This window comes from Micropterus salmoides, unplaced genomic scaffold (assembly GCF_014851395.1).
Source record: "Micropterus salmoides isolate LMB-PRFRI ecotype aquatic unplaced genomic scaffold, ASM1485139v1 Ms_hic_scaffold_6, whole genome shotgun sequence".
NCBI classification, from domain to species: Eukaryota; Metazoa; Chordata; class Actinopteri; order Centrarchiformes; family Centrarchidae; genus Micropterus; species Micropterus salmoides.
The window spans coordinates 3,456,857-3,476,122 of NW_024044348.1; the positions used below are offsets into that span (position 1 = coordinate 3,456,857).

Sequence of the window (19,266 nt, forward strand, 5' to 3'; positions counted from 1 at the left end):
TTTAAATGAACGATATGATTCCCATGATGAGAGCTGCTCTGACTGTCTGAGGCCGTCCTCCTCGGGGCTATAATGCCGCATTCGAGACCAGTCGAGACTGGGATATTTCCCAGTTGAAACTTCTGACTTCCGACATCAAAGCGTTCCAGGTGCATGGTGGTGCATGACACCAAAAGTGAACGAAAACCATGGCTGACCGTGACAAAGTGGGCACACAGTTGCGCCCTCAGCAGTGTTATAGGTGTTACTTCAAAGGAAGGCAGTTTAACTGCAACAATTGGTAACCCACAAGTCAGTCAATGTTGTAGGTTACACTTCCCCATGTTTTGTCATTTTTAACAATACCTTTTATGCAGAGAAGATGACTTTATGAGATTCTTTACTGTAGCCAGCTACCTAATAGGCCTAACATATTTCTACATCAATGTACATGCAGAACAGGTTTTACTATATGATTGTAAATACATGCAAATATACTTTTTGTTGCCTTTTACTTTATGGTTTACCATTTACAGTGTGTGCTTCCATTGGTTTTGTGATGTCATTCAGCTGCTACTCGTGAAGTAGGAAATCCGACTTCAAGTGGTAGTTTTTCTAGTTGGAGATTGGAAATTTCCAAGTTCCAAGTTGCCTGGAATGCAGCATAACACCTCTTACCACAGACCCCGTGTGTCTATCAACCAGGAGGGGGAGCAAGCCACGCAGGATCTTATAGATAAAACAAGTATCTGTGTTTTGATAAGCATGCATCGTGTCGTCTTAGCTCATCTCTCAGTGTAAAGTTTATTTTATTCTGATTAAAGGTTTTGTTTTGCAGGAGTCAAATCTTTCAGCTTGGGGTTTGATCCAAACTGAAAGTCACGTGTGTGTGTTTGTTACCACCACACCAAACGAAAGATTCTTTTAGAGCTCAGTAACAGAATCAGCTGGCAGTTCTTCCTGAAGCTCTGCTCCTGAAACCATCAACACGTGCAGCCAAACAGAACGCACGATCTTTGCTCTACACTCAGCTTGTATCTCAATAACACACTCCTATCAAAACTGAGAACATCACTTTATTTTACTATTTTACTTCCACATGTGAAAACACTTTGAGATCAGCGGTTCACCCACCAAGCAGAGCTCGAGCGCTAAACGTAAACACTGGGTTTAGCTAACAAGAAAGGAGGAGGTGAAGTAGGATGAGGGAGACGAAGGGGAGTCGCGAACATGATAAATGACTTTACCATGTTGTCAACCAGGAGATGAGCTTGAGAGACGCTGGACCACCTGGTTATTTTAACATAAGAAGCTGTAGCTGCTGTCCAGCTCTGGTTCTGCACCCTTTCAAAATAAACTCAGATGGTGTAAAACAACTGAGAAATAAACATCAAACTTTATTTCAAACTGCTCTTTTTTTTCTGCCAGCTGCTGCTTCGTTTGTGGGAACTGATGCAGAAACTCAAGTTTTAGAAAGAAAAAAAATATATTTAATATATTTAAAATATTATTAATATTACCATCATCATCATGCGAGATGTGTAATGTTTAGTTTTTTTGGTGTAAGCTTTCCTGCTTGGTGCGTTGAGATCAGAACAAACTCACGAGAAAAAAACGTTTCCTGGACTCTGATTGGCCGACGTATTGAAGCAACACGTCTCTAACCTTCACGCCTGCAAAGGTGGAAAATTCTGCGTCAGCTCCACCTGTCCAAACTCCCACGTCTCTGATAAGATGTCCTCTCCTGTCCCGTCCAATCACGTCGCTCCCTGGCTGTATAAAAGCTCCTCGCTCAGAGAGACCCCACATGATTGAGCCATGGCCTTCCTGTGGATCCTCTCCTGCCTCGCCTTCGCCGGCGCCGCCTACGGTGAGACAAACTTTTAACTAAGGAAGTGAAGCATGCTGGGAAAAGAAGAGAACAGAGCCTCCACTGCAGTGAAGTTTTATTTAACAACCAGCAGGTGGCGCTGTAGCTGCAGTCGGGGGCAGTGATCAGCTGCGTCTCCTACAGGACTTCAGGGTCTCAGATCTTACAAGCTGAACTTTGTGATTGATGTAATCTGTTCCCAAAACAAACTTTCAAATTCATGTTGTTAATGATGTCATGATGATGTCACCAGGTTGCGGCTCTCCCGACATATCTCCCGTCATCTCGGGTTACTCTCGTATTGTGAACGGCGAGGAGGCGGTGCCTCACTCCTGGCCCTGGCAGGTGTCCCTGCAGGTAAACACGCACACAAACACAAACACGTATTGTGTAACAAACACGTCTCTAACTCTCGTGGTTGTTTCAGGATTCCACCGGCTTCCATTTCTGCGGCGGCTCTCTGATCAACGAGAACTGGGTGGTGACGGCCGCCCACTGCAACGTCAGGTAAACCCCTCCCACCGCCATAATCCTGTCTCCTTCATCCCGTCTCCTTTGTCCTCCGTCCTGTCTCCTTTGTCCTGTCTCCTTCATCCTGTCTCCTTCGTCCTCCGTCCTGTCTCCTATGTCCTGTCTCCTTCATCCTGTCTCCTACATCCTGTCTCCTTCATCCTGTCTCCTTCGTCCTCCATCCTGTGTCCTACGACCTGTCTCCTACATCCTATCTCTTCCATCCTGTCTTCTCCATCCTGTCTTCTTCATCCTGTCTCTTACATCATGTCTCTTACATCCTGTCTCCTACATTCTGTCTCCTTCATCCTGTCTCCTTTGTCCTCCATCCTGTCTCCTACGTCCTGTCTCCTTCATCCTGTCTCCTTCATTCTGTCTCCTAGATCCTGTCTCCTTCATCCTGTCTCTTCCATCCTGTCTCTTCCATCCTGTCTCCTTCATCCTTTGTCCTGTCTCCTTCATCCTGTCTCCTATATCTTGTGTCCTATGTCCTTCATCCTGTCTTCTTCATCCTGTCTCCTATATCCTGTCTCCATCTTCATGACTCCTACATCCTGTCTCCTTCGTCCTTCGTCCTGTCTCTTTCATCCTGTCTCCTTCATCCTGTCTCTTTCATCCTGTCTCCTTTGTCCTTCGTCCTGTCTCCTACATCCTGTCTCCTTCATCCTTCGTCTTGTCTCCTACATCCTGTCTTCTTCGTCCTGTCTTCTTCGTCCTGTCACCTACATCCTGTCTCCTTCGTCCTGTCTCTTTCGTCCTGTCTCCTTCGTCCTTCGTCCTGTCTCCTTCATCCTGTCTTCTTCATCCTATCTCCTTCATCCTGTCTCCTTCATCCTGTCTCCTTCGTCCTGTCTCCTTCATCCTGTCTCCTTCGTCCTTCGTCCTGTCTCTTTCATCCTGTCTCCTTCATCCTGTCTCTTTCATCCTGTCTCCTTTGTCCTTCGTCCTGTCTCCTACATCCTGTCTCCTTCATCCTTCGTCCTGTCTCCTTCTTCCTTCGTCCTGTCTCTTTCATCCTGTCTCCTTCGTCCTTCGTCCTGTCTCCTTCATCCTGTCTCCTTCGTCCTGTCTCTTTCGTCCTGTCTCCTTCGTCCTTCGTCCTGTCTCCTTCATCCTGTCTTCTTCATCCTGTCTCCTTCGTCCTGTCTCCTTCATCCTGTCTCCTTCGTCCTTCGTCCTGTCTCCTTCATCCTGTCTCCTTCGTCCTGTCTCCTTCATCCTGTCTCCTTCGTCCTGTCTCCTTCGTCCTGTCTCCTTCATCCTGTCTCCTACATCCTGTCTCCTTCGTCCTGTCTCCTTCGTCCTGTCTCCTACATCCTGTCTCCTTCGTCCTGTCTCCTTCATCCTGTCTCCTTCGTCCTGTCTCCTACATCCTGTCTCCTTCGTCCTTCATCCTGTCTCCTTCGTCCTTCATCCTGTCTCCTTCATCCTGTCTCCTTCGTCCTTCATCCTGTCTCCTTCATCCTGTCTCCTTCATCCTGTTTCCTACACTGAACATGCTCTGTAGTTCCATGAGGCTCCGCCTCCTGTCAGTCAGCCTCTTCAGGTGTCTCAGGTGATCTTTAACGTGTCTTTCCGTGCAGGACGTCCCACCGCGTGGTCCTCGGAGAACACGACCGCTCCTCCAACTCTGAGAACATCCAGGTCAAGACGGTCGGCAAGGTGGGTTACAAACAGCGGCAGCTTTCCATCTCAAGACGGGGACTTCCTGTGCGTTCGCCGCTCATAATGATGTCATTTCCTGTCAGGTGTTCAAGCACCCCCGCTACAACGGCTTCACCATCAACAACGACATCCTGCTCATCAAGCTGGCCAGCCCCGCCCAGCTCAACACGCACGTGTCCCCCGTGTGCTTGGCCGAGACCGGAGACAACTTCCCCGGAGGCATGAAGTGCGTGACCAGCGGCTGGGGCCTGACCCGCTACAACGGTGAGAGCGCCTGCATGAGCCGGCCAATCAGGAGAGAGCAGGGGCATGTAGAGAAATTCAGGCGGTTATAGTCTCTTAAAAGTTTCCCATCAAACCTCAGGTTAACAAGTCGGCTCAGAATCTAAATGTTTTGTAGTCCTGACGACCTGAAGTCTCTGTGTTTCACCGTGCAGCCAGACTGAGGTTGTCTTACAGAAACCTGCACCGGGGGCAGCACGTAGACCTGCAGCACGTAGACCTGCAGCACGCAGACCTGTAGCGCGCAGACCTGTAGCGCGCAGACCTGTAGCGCGTAGACCTGCAGCACGTAGACCTGCAGCACGTAGACCTGCAGCACGCAGACCTGCAGCACGCAGACCTGCAGCACATAGAACTGTAGCACGTAGACCTACAGCATGTAGACCTGCAGCACGTAGACCTGTAGCACGCAGACCTGTAGCACGCAGACCTGCAGCACGCAGACCTGCAGCACGTAGACCTGCAGCACGTAGACCTGTAGCACGTAGACCTGCAGCCCAGACCGTGTTTATTAGCGATGTGTTTGTGTTACAGCTCCCGACACCCCCGCCTTGCTGCAGCAGGCCTCCCTCCCCCTGCTGACCAATGAGCAGTGCAGTCGTTACTGGGGCAACAAGATCACCAACCTGATGATCTGCGCCGGAGCCGCCGGGGCCTCCTCCTGCATGGTGGGTGGTGCAGACGTACGGTAGATTTTTGATGGTTAGCTTGGGTAGTTTACTCATCTCTTTGTTTGTTTGTTGTTCTGCAGGGCGACTCCGGTGGTCCTCTGGTCTGCCAGAAGGGCGGAGTCTGGACTCTGGTCGGTATCGTGTCTTGGGGCAGCGGAACCTGCACTCCCACTTCCCCCGGCGTTTACGCCCGCGTCACCGAGCTGCGCTCCTGGGTGGATCAGATCCTCGCTGCCAACTGAGCAGAAAGCTTTCAGCTCCATCCTGATCATCAATAAAACACAGAAACCCTGAAACTGGTCCTTGTCGTGTGTTCATGACGCTCGCTGCCAAGTCACTTCATCATTTGTTACAGAAACTAAGAAATGAATGTGAAGATTAACCCGTGTAGTGTTCGTTCTTTGATTATTTAGTTTCAAAACCAAAACAGAAAACCCAAACGACAAGTCGTTTTTGGGGTTTTCTGTTTTAAACGGAAAAACACAGCAGCTGCGTTCTGTTCTATCTGTGACCGCTGTTGTATCCCTACTGGTTCTCCGGCTGCTGTACGTGGTCTGCCTCCGTCCAGACCCACATCATATAGGCTATTTCTTTTCAAGTCGCATCGTGTCTCACAGTGACTGTGGCGAATATGATTGTATATTACAGCCACATACAAAAAAAGAAATTACAGAACATGTAGGTCACTTTTTCTTGCAAGATTTTGTGAAGCTGGGTTCAAACTCACTGGAATAAAAACAACTCTTCTTTGAGGCGCGTTGCTTTGCCACTCAAACACTCTTCTCTCACTTCCAGTCAACTAGTGACGTCAGCATCCAGGCAGCATTTTGTTTTGGGCAGATCTGAAGCAGCTGGTTACTTGAGCGATCTAAGAAAATACCCGAATATGTTAATCAAGGATTTTTTCCCTCAAGCCTACAACCAGGTCCAAACTACAGGGGAGCCATGGGAAGCTTGACTCCTCTTAATAAGACATGAGCTCCCCTGAAAACACGATTTGTGATATTTTGGGGGGTCAATATGGTATTTCTATGGGTTGTGTTGCCAGTGGAACCCGCGGAGTGGACAGTCAGTGGTCGTTCCCTCTGGCTCCGGATTTTACGCATGATCCATGTGCTACTGCAGCTGGAGGCAACTTTCTAAATTCTTCCAAGGTCGGGTCCAAACAGTGCAAGAGGCTGCCGCAGCTGTTGAGTCTTCTCTACTCTAATTGTAGCAAAATGGCTGCATATAATAATAATGACAGGAATAAACAATGCCTGAAATGTTCACATTCAGCACGAGCTTGTTTCTTTCTTTTTGAACATTGAGCCTTATGTTGATGTTGAGGCTCATCTTAATGACATCGCTCAAGTGTATCTGCTGCAGGTTTATCAACACACAAAGCTACACATTAAATATCAAAATCGATATTTTCTGTTTTGGTTTTAAAACAACAGAAAACGACTTGTTTTTTGTTTTTTTTACGATTCGGTTTTGAAACAAAATAATCAAAGAACGAATCATTCACGGATTATTGAGATTCTTCATCTGCAGAACTGAAATATTCTGTCATACTGAGGGTTAAGTATAATATAATATATATAATAATATATAATAAGTACCTGTATACTGAATACTACACATCTGTATAAATAACACTAATCTACTAGATCAGGATGGTTAATGAATGATTAACATCCTGTATACCTGTATCCTAGAGATGGGAGCCGGCTCATACAGACACCTCCCTGCAGGATGTGTTAGCCTAGCTTAGCATAAAGACGGGAAGGTAAAAGTATAAAACACATATTTTAACTTCATAAAGAAACACGTTAACATCTTTTTGAATTAGTGGTTTATTACACAAACAGCACATTTTGTTCGACACGCAACAGAAAGAGCATCAACACGCTTTCTACGCATCAGGTGCGCCTGGGAGGGCAGGCGTGGCCGACTCGGCGGCAGTAGCAGATGGCGTTGAAGAAGCGGCAGTAGCAGGTGTCACAGGGGTCGCAGCAGGGCAGCGGGTAACCCAGACACGACTGCTGGTGGGGGATGCAGCGGCGAGGCGAGCGCATGGCCCGACCCTGCAGCTGCAAGGACGAGTCCTGAAAAACAGGAAGTAGATGAACACAAACAGGAAGCAGATCCAGTCACGGTAACAGCTGAAGAAACGTCATCACGCAGCGTACTGTCTCTTTAACAGCGAATAAGCCACACCCACCTCGTCGTAGGACCCTGGGTCCATCAGGAAGGGATCCTCCACTGAGTCCACAGGTAGGAGGTCGGCGTCGGGGACGTGGCTTCTCTCTGCAGGACACAAGACAGAAGGCAGACCTGTTACCTGTCGTCCCCCTTCATCCCTCCTTCTGCCTTCAGGATGAAACAAAAAGCCAAACGCTCGTTCAGAGATCTGCAGCGCAAATACAGGTCCGACCTTCACCTTCCAGTCCACGTTAGTCCTCTCAGTCGACCCACAGCAGTTAGATCAGAAGAACCACGTGCATTAAAATCATCTCATGGAAAAACACAGTACACAGTCACAGTAGAATGTACTGTAGTTCAGGACTACCTGAGCCAGCCCTAACTATAAGCTTTATCAAAGAGGAAAGTCTTAAGCCTACTCTTAAATGTGGAGATGGTGTCTGCCTCCTGAACCCAAACTGGAACCTGGTTCCACAGGAGAGGAGCTTGATAGCTGAACGCTCTGGCTCCTAGTCTACTTTTGGAGACTCTAGGAACCACAGGTGCATTCTGGGAGCGCAGTGCTCTGGTGGGGTAGTAAGGTACTATGAGCTCTTTAAGATAAGATGGTGCCTGACCATTAAGAGCTTTGTAGGTAAGAAGAATGATTTTAAATTCTATTCTGGATTTTACTGGAAGCCAATGCAGAGAAGCTAAAACAGGAGAAATGTGATCTCTTTTCCTGGTTCCTGTCAGAACACGAGCTGCAGCAGTGGACTAGTTCTCTACATTACTCTGAGACAGGATGTCCCTGATGTTTGAAGTTTCTGTAGGAGTTAGTCCTCACAGTTCTCACAGCTGGGGTTAACATCACCAGGTCTTCCTGCTCAGGTGTGACTCAGATCCTCTCCTGCGGTGAAGCTGCACGAGACTCATCATAAACTTATCTGCTGGACTACAAAGTCCTCATCACACTGTGAGATCACTGTGGACCAACAGGACTGCAGAGTAACTGAACCTGTTTCAGTGACTGGAACCAGATCTGACCTGATATTTTGATTTGATCATTTAAAGTACACACGTGTTGATTTTAACTACCGGAGTACCAGGAGCCAGTGGAGAACAGGACCGACCCTGAGAGGATCATCCTGCTGAAACAAACTGTGAGAATCACCCAGCGTTTCCTCAGTGCGGCACACTGATCCAACACCTGCAGTGTTTCATGTGTTTCCACTGTGTCCTCCTGCTTCAGCTTGATATCTGACTGATCTGTCATCAGACTTTCCCTCTTTCTCTGAGTCCTGCTGTGGTGCGTCACTGATTGGACAGGGCTTACTGACCGAGGTCAGACAGGTATGCGGTCTCGGCGCGGCGGCCGGCGGCCGGACCGTCGTCCAGATGGATGTTTCCGTGAACCAGAGAGGAGGAGAGCCGGAGCAGGCTGAAGGACCAACAGCATAGCAGCACCGAGCCCAACATCCTGCCGTCACAGAGGAGAAGAAGAAGAAGATTCTGCACCACAAGTCCCACAATCCTCAGCGTCTCCACCAAGAGCTCTGAAAGGAAGAAACAAGGCTGAGTTCATCTGAGGGAGATAATGCCTTCCTAACACAGCAGGTGACCTGGAGCCAGGAGCCTGGAGCCTGGAGCCTACAGCCTGGAAACCTGGAAACCTGGAAACCTGGAAACCTGTTCACACGCTGCTGCAGGATTCTGGATTAAATCTTTCTGATCTGAGTCACAGTGCAGAGCCATGCTGTCTTCAACTCAGCACATTTACTGACTGCTGTACTGAAGTATAGGTACTTTCCCTGTTACTGTATACTTATACTGCAGTACATTTCAGAAGGAAACGTGTACTGAACGTAGTTCCTTTACAGATACATACACAGGTGTCCTTTACGCTGAGGACGCTGTGGACACTGAGGACACTAAGGAGGATGAGGACAGTGAGGACACTAAGGAGGATGAGGACAGTGAGGAGGATGAGGACGCTGTGGACACTGAGGACATTGAGGAGGACACTGAGGACACTAAGGAGGATGAGGACACTGAGGACAGTGAGGAGGATGAGGACAGTGAGGAGGATGAGGACACTGAGGAGAATGAGGACAGTGAGGACACTGAGAAGGATGAGGACACGGAGGACACTGAGGACAATGAGGACACTGAGGACAATGAGGAGGATGAGGACACTGAGGACAATGAGGAGGACACTGAGGAGGATGAGGACACTGAGGACACTGAGGACACTGAGGACAATGAGGAGGACACTGAGGACACTGAGGAGGATGAGGGCACGGAGGAGGATGAGGACACGGAGGACACTGAGGATGAGGGCACGGAGGAGGATGAGGACAGTGAGGAGGATGAGGACAGTGAGGAGGATGAGGACACGGAGGACACTGAGGAGGAGGGCACGGAGGAGGATGAGGACAGTGAGGAGGATGAGGACAGTGAGGAGGATGAGGACAGTGAGGAGGATGAGGACACGGAGGACACTGAGGAGGATGAGGGCACGGAGGAGGATGAGGACAGTGAGGAGGATGAGGACACGGAGGACACTGAGGATGAGGGCACGGAGGAGGATGAGGACAGTGAGGAGGATGAGGACAGTGAGGAGGATGAGGACACGGAGGACACTGAGGAGGATGAGGGCACGGAGGAGGATGAGGACACTGAGGAGGATGAGGACATTGAAGAGGATGAGGACAGTGAGGAGGATGAGGGCACGGAGGACACGGTGGACACTGAGGACTTATTTGCAGAATAAGAAAACACGTTTTGTAAGATTTTTAGGTTTTGAATTTCACCTGTGTTTCGCTGTGTTTTCATAAAAAAGACATTTCCTCCATGAACTGGTGCAGAAATGTCTCCAGAATGTGTTTAATGTTTAAAATCCTCTCGTCTTTTCTCGTGAGCCGAGAAACCGGTGAGCCGAGCGTAACGTCACACCTGTTATCTGAGCCACTTCGACACAAAGTGACCACTGTACATTTTGCTGATGATCCTTCTGTGCGTTTACTAAAGCAACATTTTGAAGCAGAGGAACTTAAAGGATTAAAGGATGGAACAGTAGAAGTTCAAGAAGAAATCATGAAGTAATGATCCAGAATACTGCAGTAAAAATAAAACATGTGTACATTTACAACATGGCGTGTGAGGACAGATTTCCAAAGTGAACAAAGACAAGAGTCTGATTGTAAAAGTACAAAGCGTTGATCGTCTCTGCGTTTGATGACATCATCGGATCATCTGTCTTCTTTATCGTCAATATTTCAGCCCCAGCTGTGACACCGAACATCTGTCTCCCACCTGATCCAGATGTTTCGTATAAAACGAGTCTTTCCTTTTAGATTTAACACTTTTCAAACGAAAAGAAACCAGCCGAATGATTCGCTGTAAGTAAAGTCCAACAAGATGAATTATAGGATATTAAATAATAAGAGAGAGAGAGGGCGAGAACCCAGACTCTCACAGAGAGAGAGCGAGAGAGAGAGAGAGAGGGAGGGCGAGAGACCCAGACTCTCACAGAGAGAGAGCGAGAGAGAGAGAGAGAGAGAGAGAGGGCGAGAGACCCAGACTCTCACAGAGAGAGAGCGAGAGAGAGAGAGAGAGAGAGAGAGAGAGGGCGAGAGACCCAGACTCTCACAGAGAGCGAGGAGATCGAGAGAGAGAGAGAGAGAGGGAGGGCGAGAGACCCAGACTCTCACAGAGAGAGCGAGAGAGAGAGAGAGAGAGAGGGGACTCACCTGTCGCTGTGACTCTGTGTTGTCTCTCTGTGGAGGGGACGTGGGGCCATTTAAAGCCTCCTGGGGGGGGCGTGGCCATCATCTCTGCATCATCATCATCATCTAGACTGTGACCTTAGAGACTTTAGGGAGCGTTTCTTTAAACTGTCAGAGCTGAACTGAATTCTTTAAGTGAAAGAAAAATAATCATAAAGAAACAACACTTCTCCTCCTTCTCCTTCTCCTCCTTCTCCTCCTCCTCCTTCTCCTTCTCCTCCTTCTCCTCCTTTTCCTTCTCCTCCTTCTCCTCCTTGTCCTCCTCCTTCTCCTTGTCCTCCTCCTCCCTCTTCTCCTCCTTCTCCTTCTCCTCCTTTTCCTCCTTCCTCTTCTCCTCCTTCTCCTCCTCCTCCTCCTCCTTCTCCTCCTTCTCCTCCTTCCTCTTCTCCTCCTTCCTCTTCTCCTCCTTCTCCTCCTTCTCCTTCTCCTTCTCCTCATCCTCCTTCTCCTCCTTCTCCTTCTCCTACTCCTCCTCCTTCTCCTCCTCCTCCTCCTCCTTCTCCTTCTCCTTCTCCTCCTCCTTCTCCTTCTCCTCCTCCTCCTCCTCCTTCTCCTTCTCCTTCTCCTTCTCCTCCTTCTCCTCCTTCTCCTCCTCCTCCTCCTCCTTCTCCTCCCTCTCCTCCCCCTCCTCCTCCTTCTCCTTCTCCTTCTCCTCCTCCTTCTCCTTCTCCTTCTCCTCCTCCTCTTCCTCCTTCTCCTTCTCCTTCTCCTTCTCCTCCTCCTCCTTCTTCTGCTCCTCCTCCTCCTCCCTCTTCTCCTCATCCTTCTCCTCCTCCTCCTCCTCCTCCTCCTCCTTCTCCTCCTTCTCCTCCTTCTCCTCCTCCTCCTCCTCCTCCTCCTCCCTCTTCTCCTCCTTCTCCTCATCCTCCTCCTCCTCCTCCTCCTCCTTCTAGCTGGGACTAAGGTCTACAGGAGTTACTGAAACGCTGGAAGCAGAAGCTGACAGAGGGTGACTTGCTCTCTGGATCCTGCCATCTGCCTTTCTCCTCCTTCTCCTTCTCCTCCTCCTTCTCCTCCTCCTCCTCCTTCTCCTCCTCCTTCTAGCTGGGACTAAGGTCTACAGGAGTTACTGAAACGCTGGAAGCAGAAGCTGACAGAGGGTGACTTGTTCTCTGGATCCTGCCATCTGCCTTTCTCCTCCTCCCTCCTCCTCCTTCTCCTTCTCCTCCTCCTCCCTCTCCTCCTCCTCCTTCTCCTTCTCCTTCTCCTTCTCCTCCTCCTCCTCCTTCTAGCTGGGACTAAGGTCTACAGGAGTTACTGAAACGCTGGAAGCAGAAGCTGCCAGAGGGTGACTTGCTCTCTGGATCCTGCCATCTGCCTTTCTCCTCCTCCTCCTCCTCCTCCTCCTCCTCCTCCTCCTTCTAGCTGGGACTAAGGTCTACAGGAGTTACTGAAACGCTGGAAGCAGAGGGTGACTTGTTCTCTGGATCCTGCCATCTGCCTTTCTCCTCCTCCTCCTCCTCCTCCTCCTCCTCCTCCTCCTTCTAGCTGGGACTAAGGTCTACAGGAGTTACTGAAACGCTGGAAGCAGAAGCTGACAGAGGGTGACTTGCTCTCTGGATCCTGCCATCTGCCTTTCTCCTCATTTAAGGATTTTCTGCTGGAAAACATTTTCGGCAGATGTGGAGAAGTTTTTATGAAGCAGAAGAACTAATGTCAGGCAAAGATGGTGCAGTAAAGGAAGGAGGAGGACGGCTTACATGGTGAGGTGGCTCTTGTTTGGAGGAAATGGTCCAGGCTGCTGTTAGATTTCAGTTTCACAGAGCTGCACATGACCCTGTCACAGAGGGCCAGTTAAGTTTTGACATCAAATATTCTTCTTCTTCTTCTTCTTCTTCAGGGAACCTCCACCAAAGCTCAGGTCGGAGACCCCGTCTCCTCCTGCAGCAGCTCTTCCCCCAGCTGAGACCCAAACCAGCAGTGTTCAGGTGGGCAGCAGGGTCCACGCAGACGTTGCTGTTTGAGCCCTAATGAGTTCTGAAACGTTCCTAATCAGAGTTGAGCTGTGAGATGTGACTTCCTGTTTTCCGTCCCGCTCTTTAATATGTTCTATTAGCATTTCCACTGGAGGACATTAGAGCAGCGGCTCCACTCCTCCTCCTCCTATTATCATCAATCTGCTGCTCCGTCCTCCTCGTCCTCCATCTGCAAACATGGCGCCGTTTCTCTGAACTGTGACACGCCGGTGACATCACCGCCGCACTCAGCGGCAATCAATCGGGAAGCGGTCCTAATGGAACTAGTTAGTCCTGATCAGGCTCGCAACAAAAACAGCTCTCATGCACTTCCTGTTTCAGGCTGTTGCCGTGGTGACAGTGTAGGGTTATCAGCTGTTGCAGATGAAAACCTCTGAATAACAATAATAATATTACACATAATGCATCAGCAGCAGATGAAACATCTGTCCAATGCAAACTCTGATGTCTGATGAAGACCAGGACAAACAACAGGAAGCGAGATCAAAGATCAAAAACTTTTCTCTTTCTGGAAATTTATTTAAAAAAACTCCTGAAGACAGTTTGTTTTCAGTTGCTAAGATGCAACAGTCAAAACTATAAGCACTTATTTTTAAAGCTCTTCACACAGTCTGCGTCACCAAACCGATAATCTCACCTCCAAACGTCCCTGAAGGCACCGGAACACGAAATAAACCTGTTTAACCAAAAGTCTCAGAGAGCGCTCACGAAAACACTCCCCACAGGGACGTACATCAGAAACTTTATCGTAATAGAAATCACTGTTTTATTGTTCAGCACAGAACCTTTAGAACCTTTCTTAAATCTTAAAACTACTTGTTCAACCTCCACATCATCTCGTCACTCGTGCATATCGTTAAAAGCAATTTCTCATTCTTTTGAACAAATTGCACATGATTATTACATGACAACCGTCTGCTGTTTCCTGCATTATCTTATGTCATGTTGATCACGATGGATCCTACCGGTTCTCTGTTGAACAGTCTGACGCCTCAAAACATCTCGTTCGTTTCATAAATCACTACTTGCACAACGGTTGAACACGTTGTCATAATCTGTCAAGCACATTTTCTACATGTCTGTAAACGTGTCCTAAACTGATGAAGATTTCCGTAGTGACGTGGAAAAGAATCTGTGGCTTCAGCCTCAGGGCTGTTTACATTTCCTCCAGTATTTTGTGCTCTGCAGGGCTGTAAACCGTCTCCTGGTTTTACAAAGAGACGCTTGTATTCAGCACAATATACCACACACACACACACACACACACACATTACATGTAAGTAATAAACAGTTCTATGTAAATAAGCTTGAAAAGTACAATAAATACATGATAATAAAAAGACAATCAATCACCAATCCGCACACACACGGACACACACACATAGATGAATGAGTTAATCAGCCGTTCATGTTTCTGATGGACGTGGGCACAAAACTTGTCATGGCTCTCTTAGTCCTGAATGTGAGTGATCTGGATCTCTGGCCTGAGGGTAGGAGACTGTGAGTGTGTTCCTTTTAGTTTAGTCCTCCTGTTGTAAATACTGATAAGTGGTTCCTGCACTTGTACGATTATTTTGTTATGACTTTGTTTAGTGAGTTGCGATGGATGGATGTTAGATGATGATCCAAACCAGGCTGATATAGTGAGTTAGTGGTGTCCATGATCACAGTGTCGTCGGGATATTTAAGGGATGTTACACCGGGGTTAGTGCTCCTGCAGTCATTAGTGTATAGTGTGTACAGAACCGGTGAGATTTCAGAGCTTAGTGGGGCTCCGGTGGAGACCGTTGACTCGGACCCTCTTGTTTCTATCTGTCAGAAAAGACAGGATCCAGAGAATAAGGCGCGAGTTCACGTCCGTTTGGAGCAGTTTTTTGTCCCATCAGGTGATGATGCACCGTGTTAAAAGCACCTGAGAAATCCACGAAGACCAGTCTGATGAGTTTGAGTTTTTCAAGATGACATTACAGATAAAATAAAATCAGGTACAACACCAGGAACTGAAAACCCAAACCAAAGAGTTTTCTAAATGTTGCCTTGTTATCTTTTAGCCTCAGAGACGTTAAGGGTTTTAACACAGCTCATAATAATCAGTCTAAACCTCTGAACCAGTTTTTCACTCTTTCACTCAGCAATCACTGTTGTTCCTTTGCAGGTGAGTCAGACCTCATAGTATCTTCACAAATTTAAAATGTGCATTTGTCCGTTTCTTATATTAAAATGAGGAACATGAGGAATGTTTATGTCGTCTCTTATGACTCTGCACAGACTTTGAAAGCTCTTCAACAGGTTCAGTCCAGCCCGGCTTTGCTTTGTACATCCAGTCAGTCTATGTTACTCAACAAAGTGTCGGACTGTCCACAGAATACTTCACATGTTCACAGACAGACGAGTGCGACATTTACGGATAAAGAAAAGGGCGCAGGATCAGTGGAGTCAAATTCAGAATTAATCCTGTGCAGGTGCAGAGGTCTAACCCTGACGCTTTACTGCAGAGAATCCAACCACGTGATTGGCAGATAAACAGCTACCATCAGAAACACTGTCCTGAATAAAAGACTGAACTCAGTTCCTGTAGCCTCAGCGCCACCGCGTTTTCTACCGTGCACCGTCTCAGAGCTCAGGTCAATGGATTCAGTCCTTCCAGGTCCTGCTCAGGTATCACAGTCTCTAAACACACATCACATCTCCAGCAGCTCATCACTGATTTACAGCTTTATTAATTAACTGCTCTGCTCCCTGTACTCCGTGTCCTGTTTCTGTGATTTGGATTATTTCCGCCCTGTTGAATCTACTTTATTTGGACTCTTACCTGCTGCGCTCCATTTGCACCTGTGTACTGATCCTCCCTTCAGTCTGTTTGCTCCTCTGGAACAGAAGCTGAATGTAAACCGCAGGCCAAGACGCCAATTAGCCCCGCTTTAAACAAAGACCTCAAACTCCCACCTTGTTCACAACTGTAAAGAGATGCCGCCCCCCTTCAAACATTCCTTAACATTACCAGATGAAGCAGATTAATGCAAAGGTGACAGAGGCAATCAACCCTGAGGCTGAAATATGAGAGTGGCAAGAAAGTAAAGGCCAAATTCCCATTTAGTTTTCTTTATTTGCTTTTGATGTTTTGTATTGTGTTAATGCTTTTTTATATTTTATTCTTCTGTTTCAAAATTGTTAAAAAATAAATAAATAAGTTTAATTGATTTTGACTTTGATACTTTGTTTATACAGTTGTAGTCTTTACCTGGAGTTGTCTGTTAGAAATATTGTAATTGTAATTGAAAAATTGTGAATATTTGATATAGGTGTTTTTAATGTTCCATGTTTGAGGTGAAATATTCAATATCTTTTTCAGTGTGCATGATTGTGTTAATAAATGTAGTGATTTAACTGGAAAATGGATCAGTTAATGGATAAAGATCCATGATAATGGGTTGCTTCTGACTCACAGTCAGCTGATCCATGCTCACACACTAATCACACAGAGCAGTCGATCCCAGAGAGAGTCGATCCTTTATTTCTCTCGTCATCTGAACCGGAAATCAACAGAAGGCTGACAGAGGCTCTGGTGCAGGTCCGACCCGGAGCTTTCAGTCATGGTCTTCGAGTCTGTGGTCAGCGACCTGCTCAACAAGTTCATCGGGGACTACGTGGAGAACCTTGACAAGTCCCAGCTCAAGATCGGGATCTGGGGAGGTGAGCTCAGCATCTAGCTAGCACAGCAACCGCGGTTACACACGGAGACGCCAGACTCTGTTCAGAAACATCACGCTTTAAAACTCCCTGCTTTCTAAACGAGCACGAACGCACCGCAGAACATGTCGGAACATCTGACGCTAATCTCCAGGTTCTCCTCTTAAAGTCGGCATTAGTGTAAACCAGCAGTCAGCTGTTGTTCGGGTGAAATGGGAAAGTTTGTTGGAAGCGTCGCCTGCTGCGCTGCGTTATCTGACAGAGACGTTAGCGGAAGCGAGCTGTGTGTCGCGGTCATGAACGTCAGGTTGAGTTCGTCACAGAGACGATGTTTGTTGCATGTGTGGCCTTGATCATCAGGGAAGGGTCATTATTGTTTGATCGCTACATTCAGAAAACAGAAAGTGCAGAAACCTCGGTCACATTAACTTAGCAGGTGTTCGAAGGAGGTTTGGTGGGCGTGATAACCTCTCCGTCACTGAGCGTCGGCAGGCGGGTAAACAAACTCTCTGATCTCAGATCCGTGTGTTCCTGCAGATCCGAACAGAAACTCAGCTGCTCATCTGACACACTGCCAGAGTTAATTCAGCTGAGAATCCAAAACCTGCTGATCAGCTTAACACACATCCGACTCTACCTGCGTGTGTGTGTGTGTGTACAGAAATGTGTGTGTGTGTGTGTGTGTGTACAAATGTATGTGTGTGTGTGTGTGTGTGTGTGTGTGTGTGTGTGTGTGTGTGTACAAGTGTGTGTGTGTGTGTGTGTGTGTGTGTGTGTACAAGTGTGTGTGTGTGTGTGTGTACAAGTGTGTGTGTGTGTGTGTGTGTACAGGTGTGTGTGGGTGTGTGGGTGTGTATATACAGGTGTGTGTGTGTGTATATACAGGTGTGTGTGTGTGTGTGTATATACAGGTGTGTGTGTGTGTGTGTATATACAGGTGTGTGTGTGTGTGTGTGTGTGTGTGTGTGTGTGTGTGTGTGTGTGTGTGTGTGTGTATATATAGGTGTGTGTGTGTGTGTGTGTGTGTGTGTGTATATACAGGTGTGTGTGTGTGTGTGTGTGTATACAGGTGTGTGTGTGTGTGTGTGTGTGTATATACAGGTGTGTGTGTGTGTGTGTGTGTGTATATACAGGTGTGTGTGTGTGTGTGTGTGTGTATATACAGGTGTGTGTGTGTGTGTGTATATACAGGTGTGTGTGTGTGTGTGTGTGTGTATATACAAGTGTGTGTGTGTGTGTGTGTGTGTGTATACAGGTGTGTGTGTGTGTGTGTGTGTATACAGGTGTGTGTGTGTGTGTGTGTGTGTGTATACAGTGTGTGTGTGTGTGTGTGTGTGTGTGTGTATATACAGGTGTGTGTGTGTGTGTGTGTGTGTGTGTATATACAGGTGTGTGTGTGTGTGTGTGTGTGTGTGTGTGTATACAGGTGTGTGTGTGTGTGTGTGTGTGTGTGTATATACAGGTGTGTGTGTGTTTGTGTATACAGGTGTGTGTGTGTGTGTATAACAGGTGTGTGTGTGTGTGTGTGTGTATACAGGTGTGTGTGTGTATACAGGTGTGTGTGTGTATACAGGTGTGTGTGTGTGTGTGTGTATACAGGTGTGTGTGTGTGTGTGTGTGTGTGTGTATACAGGTGTGTGTGTGTGTGTGTGTGTGTGTATACAGGTGTGTGTGTGTGTGTGTGTGTGTGTGTGTATATACAGGTGTGTGTGTGTGTGTGTGTGTGTGTATATACAGGTGTGTGTGTGTGTGTGTGTGTGTGTGTATATACAGGTGTGGTGTGTGTGTGTGTGTGTGTGTGTATATACAGGTGTGTGTGTGTTGTGTATATACAGTGTGTGTGTGTGTGTATATACAGGTGTGTGTGTGTGTGTGTGTGTATACAGGTGTGTGTGTGTGTATACAGGTGTGTGTGTGTGTGTGTGTGTATACAGGTGTGTGTGTGTGGTGTGTGTGTGTGTATACAGGTGTGTGTGTGTGTGTGTGTGTGTGTATACAGGTGTGTGTGTGTGTGTGTGTGTGTGTATATACAGGTGTGTGTGTGTGTGTGTGTGTGTGTGTATATACAGGTGTGTGTGTGTGTGTGTGTGTGTGTGTATATACAGGTGTGTGTGTGTGTGTGTGTGTGTGTGTGTATATACAGGTGTGTGTGTGTTTGTGTATATACAGGTGTGTGTGTGTGTGTGTATATACAGGTGTGTGTGTGTGTGTGTGTGTATACAGGTGTGTGTGTGTGTATACAGGTGTGTGTGTGTGTGTGTGTGTATACAGGTGTGTGTGTGTGTGTGTGTGTGTGTGTGTATATATAGGTGTGTGTATATACAGGTGTTTGTGAGTGTGTGTGTATATATAGGTGTGTGTGTATATACAGGTGTTTGTGAGTGTGCGTGTTTGTACAGGTGTGTGTGTGTGTGTACAGATGTGTGTGTATATACGTGTGTGTGTGTGTGTGTACAGATGTGTGTGTATATACGTGTGTGTGTGTGTGTACAGATATGTGTGTATATACGTGTGTGTGTGTGTACAGATATGTGTGTATATACGCGTGTGTGTGTGTGTACAGATATGTGTGGTGTGTGTGTGTGTGTGTGTGTGTGTGTGTACAGGTGTGTGTGTGTACAGGTGTGTGTGTGTGTATACGTGTGTGTGTGTACAGATATGTGTGTGTG

The 19,266-nt window shown here is 47.4% G+C and overlaps 4 protein-coding genes across 6 annotated transcripts in view; 2 read left to right on the plus strand and 2 right to left on the minus strand.

Annotated features, from left to right (window-relative positions):
- The first annotated feature begins 1,731 nt into the window (after window positions 1-1,731).
- LOC119890061 (chymotrypsin A-like) lies at window positions 1,732-5,273 on the plus strand. Its single transcript, XM_038701087.1, has 7 exons — window positions 1,732-1,849; window positions 2,103-2,206; window positions 2,277-2,356; window positions 3,943-4,021; window positions 4,108-4,288; window positions 4,841-4,974; window positions 5,058-5,273. Exons 1-7 carry the CDS (start codon window positions 1,798-1,800, stop codon window positions 5,217-5,219), a joined length of 792 nt encoding a protein of 263 aa, XP_038557015.1. The 5' UTR covers window positions 1,732-1,797; the 3' UTR covers window positions 5,220-5,273.
- On the minus strand, window positions 4,304-4,834 carry LOC119890064 (keratin-associated protein 4-5-like; the record flags this gene model as incomplete). Its single annotated transcript, XM_038701089.1, has 1 exon — window positions 4,304-4,834. A coding segment is annotated over one exon (357 nt), but the record flags the coding sequence as incomplete, so codon positions are not given.
- A 1,545-nt stretch (window positions 5,274-6,818) lies between the features above and the next one.
- Window positions 6,819-8,696, minus strand: LOC119890761 (agouti-related protein-like). The gene is made up of 3 exons (XM_038702157.1): window positions 8,484-8,696; window positions 7,178-7,269; window positions 6,819-7,067 (listed from the first exon to the last, which is right to left on the minus strand). The coding sequence occupies exons 1-3, from the start codon at window positions 8,620-8,622 to the stop codon at window positions 6,882-6,884; spliced, it is 417 nt and encodes a 138-aa protein (XP_038558085.1). The 5' UTR covers window positions 8,623-8,696; the 3' UTR covers window positions 6,819-6,881.
- Window positions 8,697-16,414: 7,718 nt separating this feature from the next.
- Window positions 16,415-19,266, plus strand: part of vps13c (vacuolar protein sorting 13 homolog C) — an 80,557-nt gene continuing 77,705 nt past the window's right edge. For all 3 annotated transcript variants that reach the window (XM_038700593.1, XM_038700591.1, XM_038700592.1), the window contains exon 1: window positions 16,415-16,600. In XM_038700593.1, the coding sequence (XP_038556521.1) occupies window positions 16,501-16,600 (100 nt within the window). In that variant the 5' untranslated portion in view covers window positions 16,415-16,500. The remainder of the gene's footprint in view (window positions 16,601-19,266) is intronic.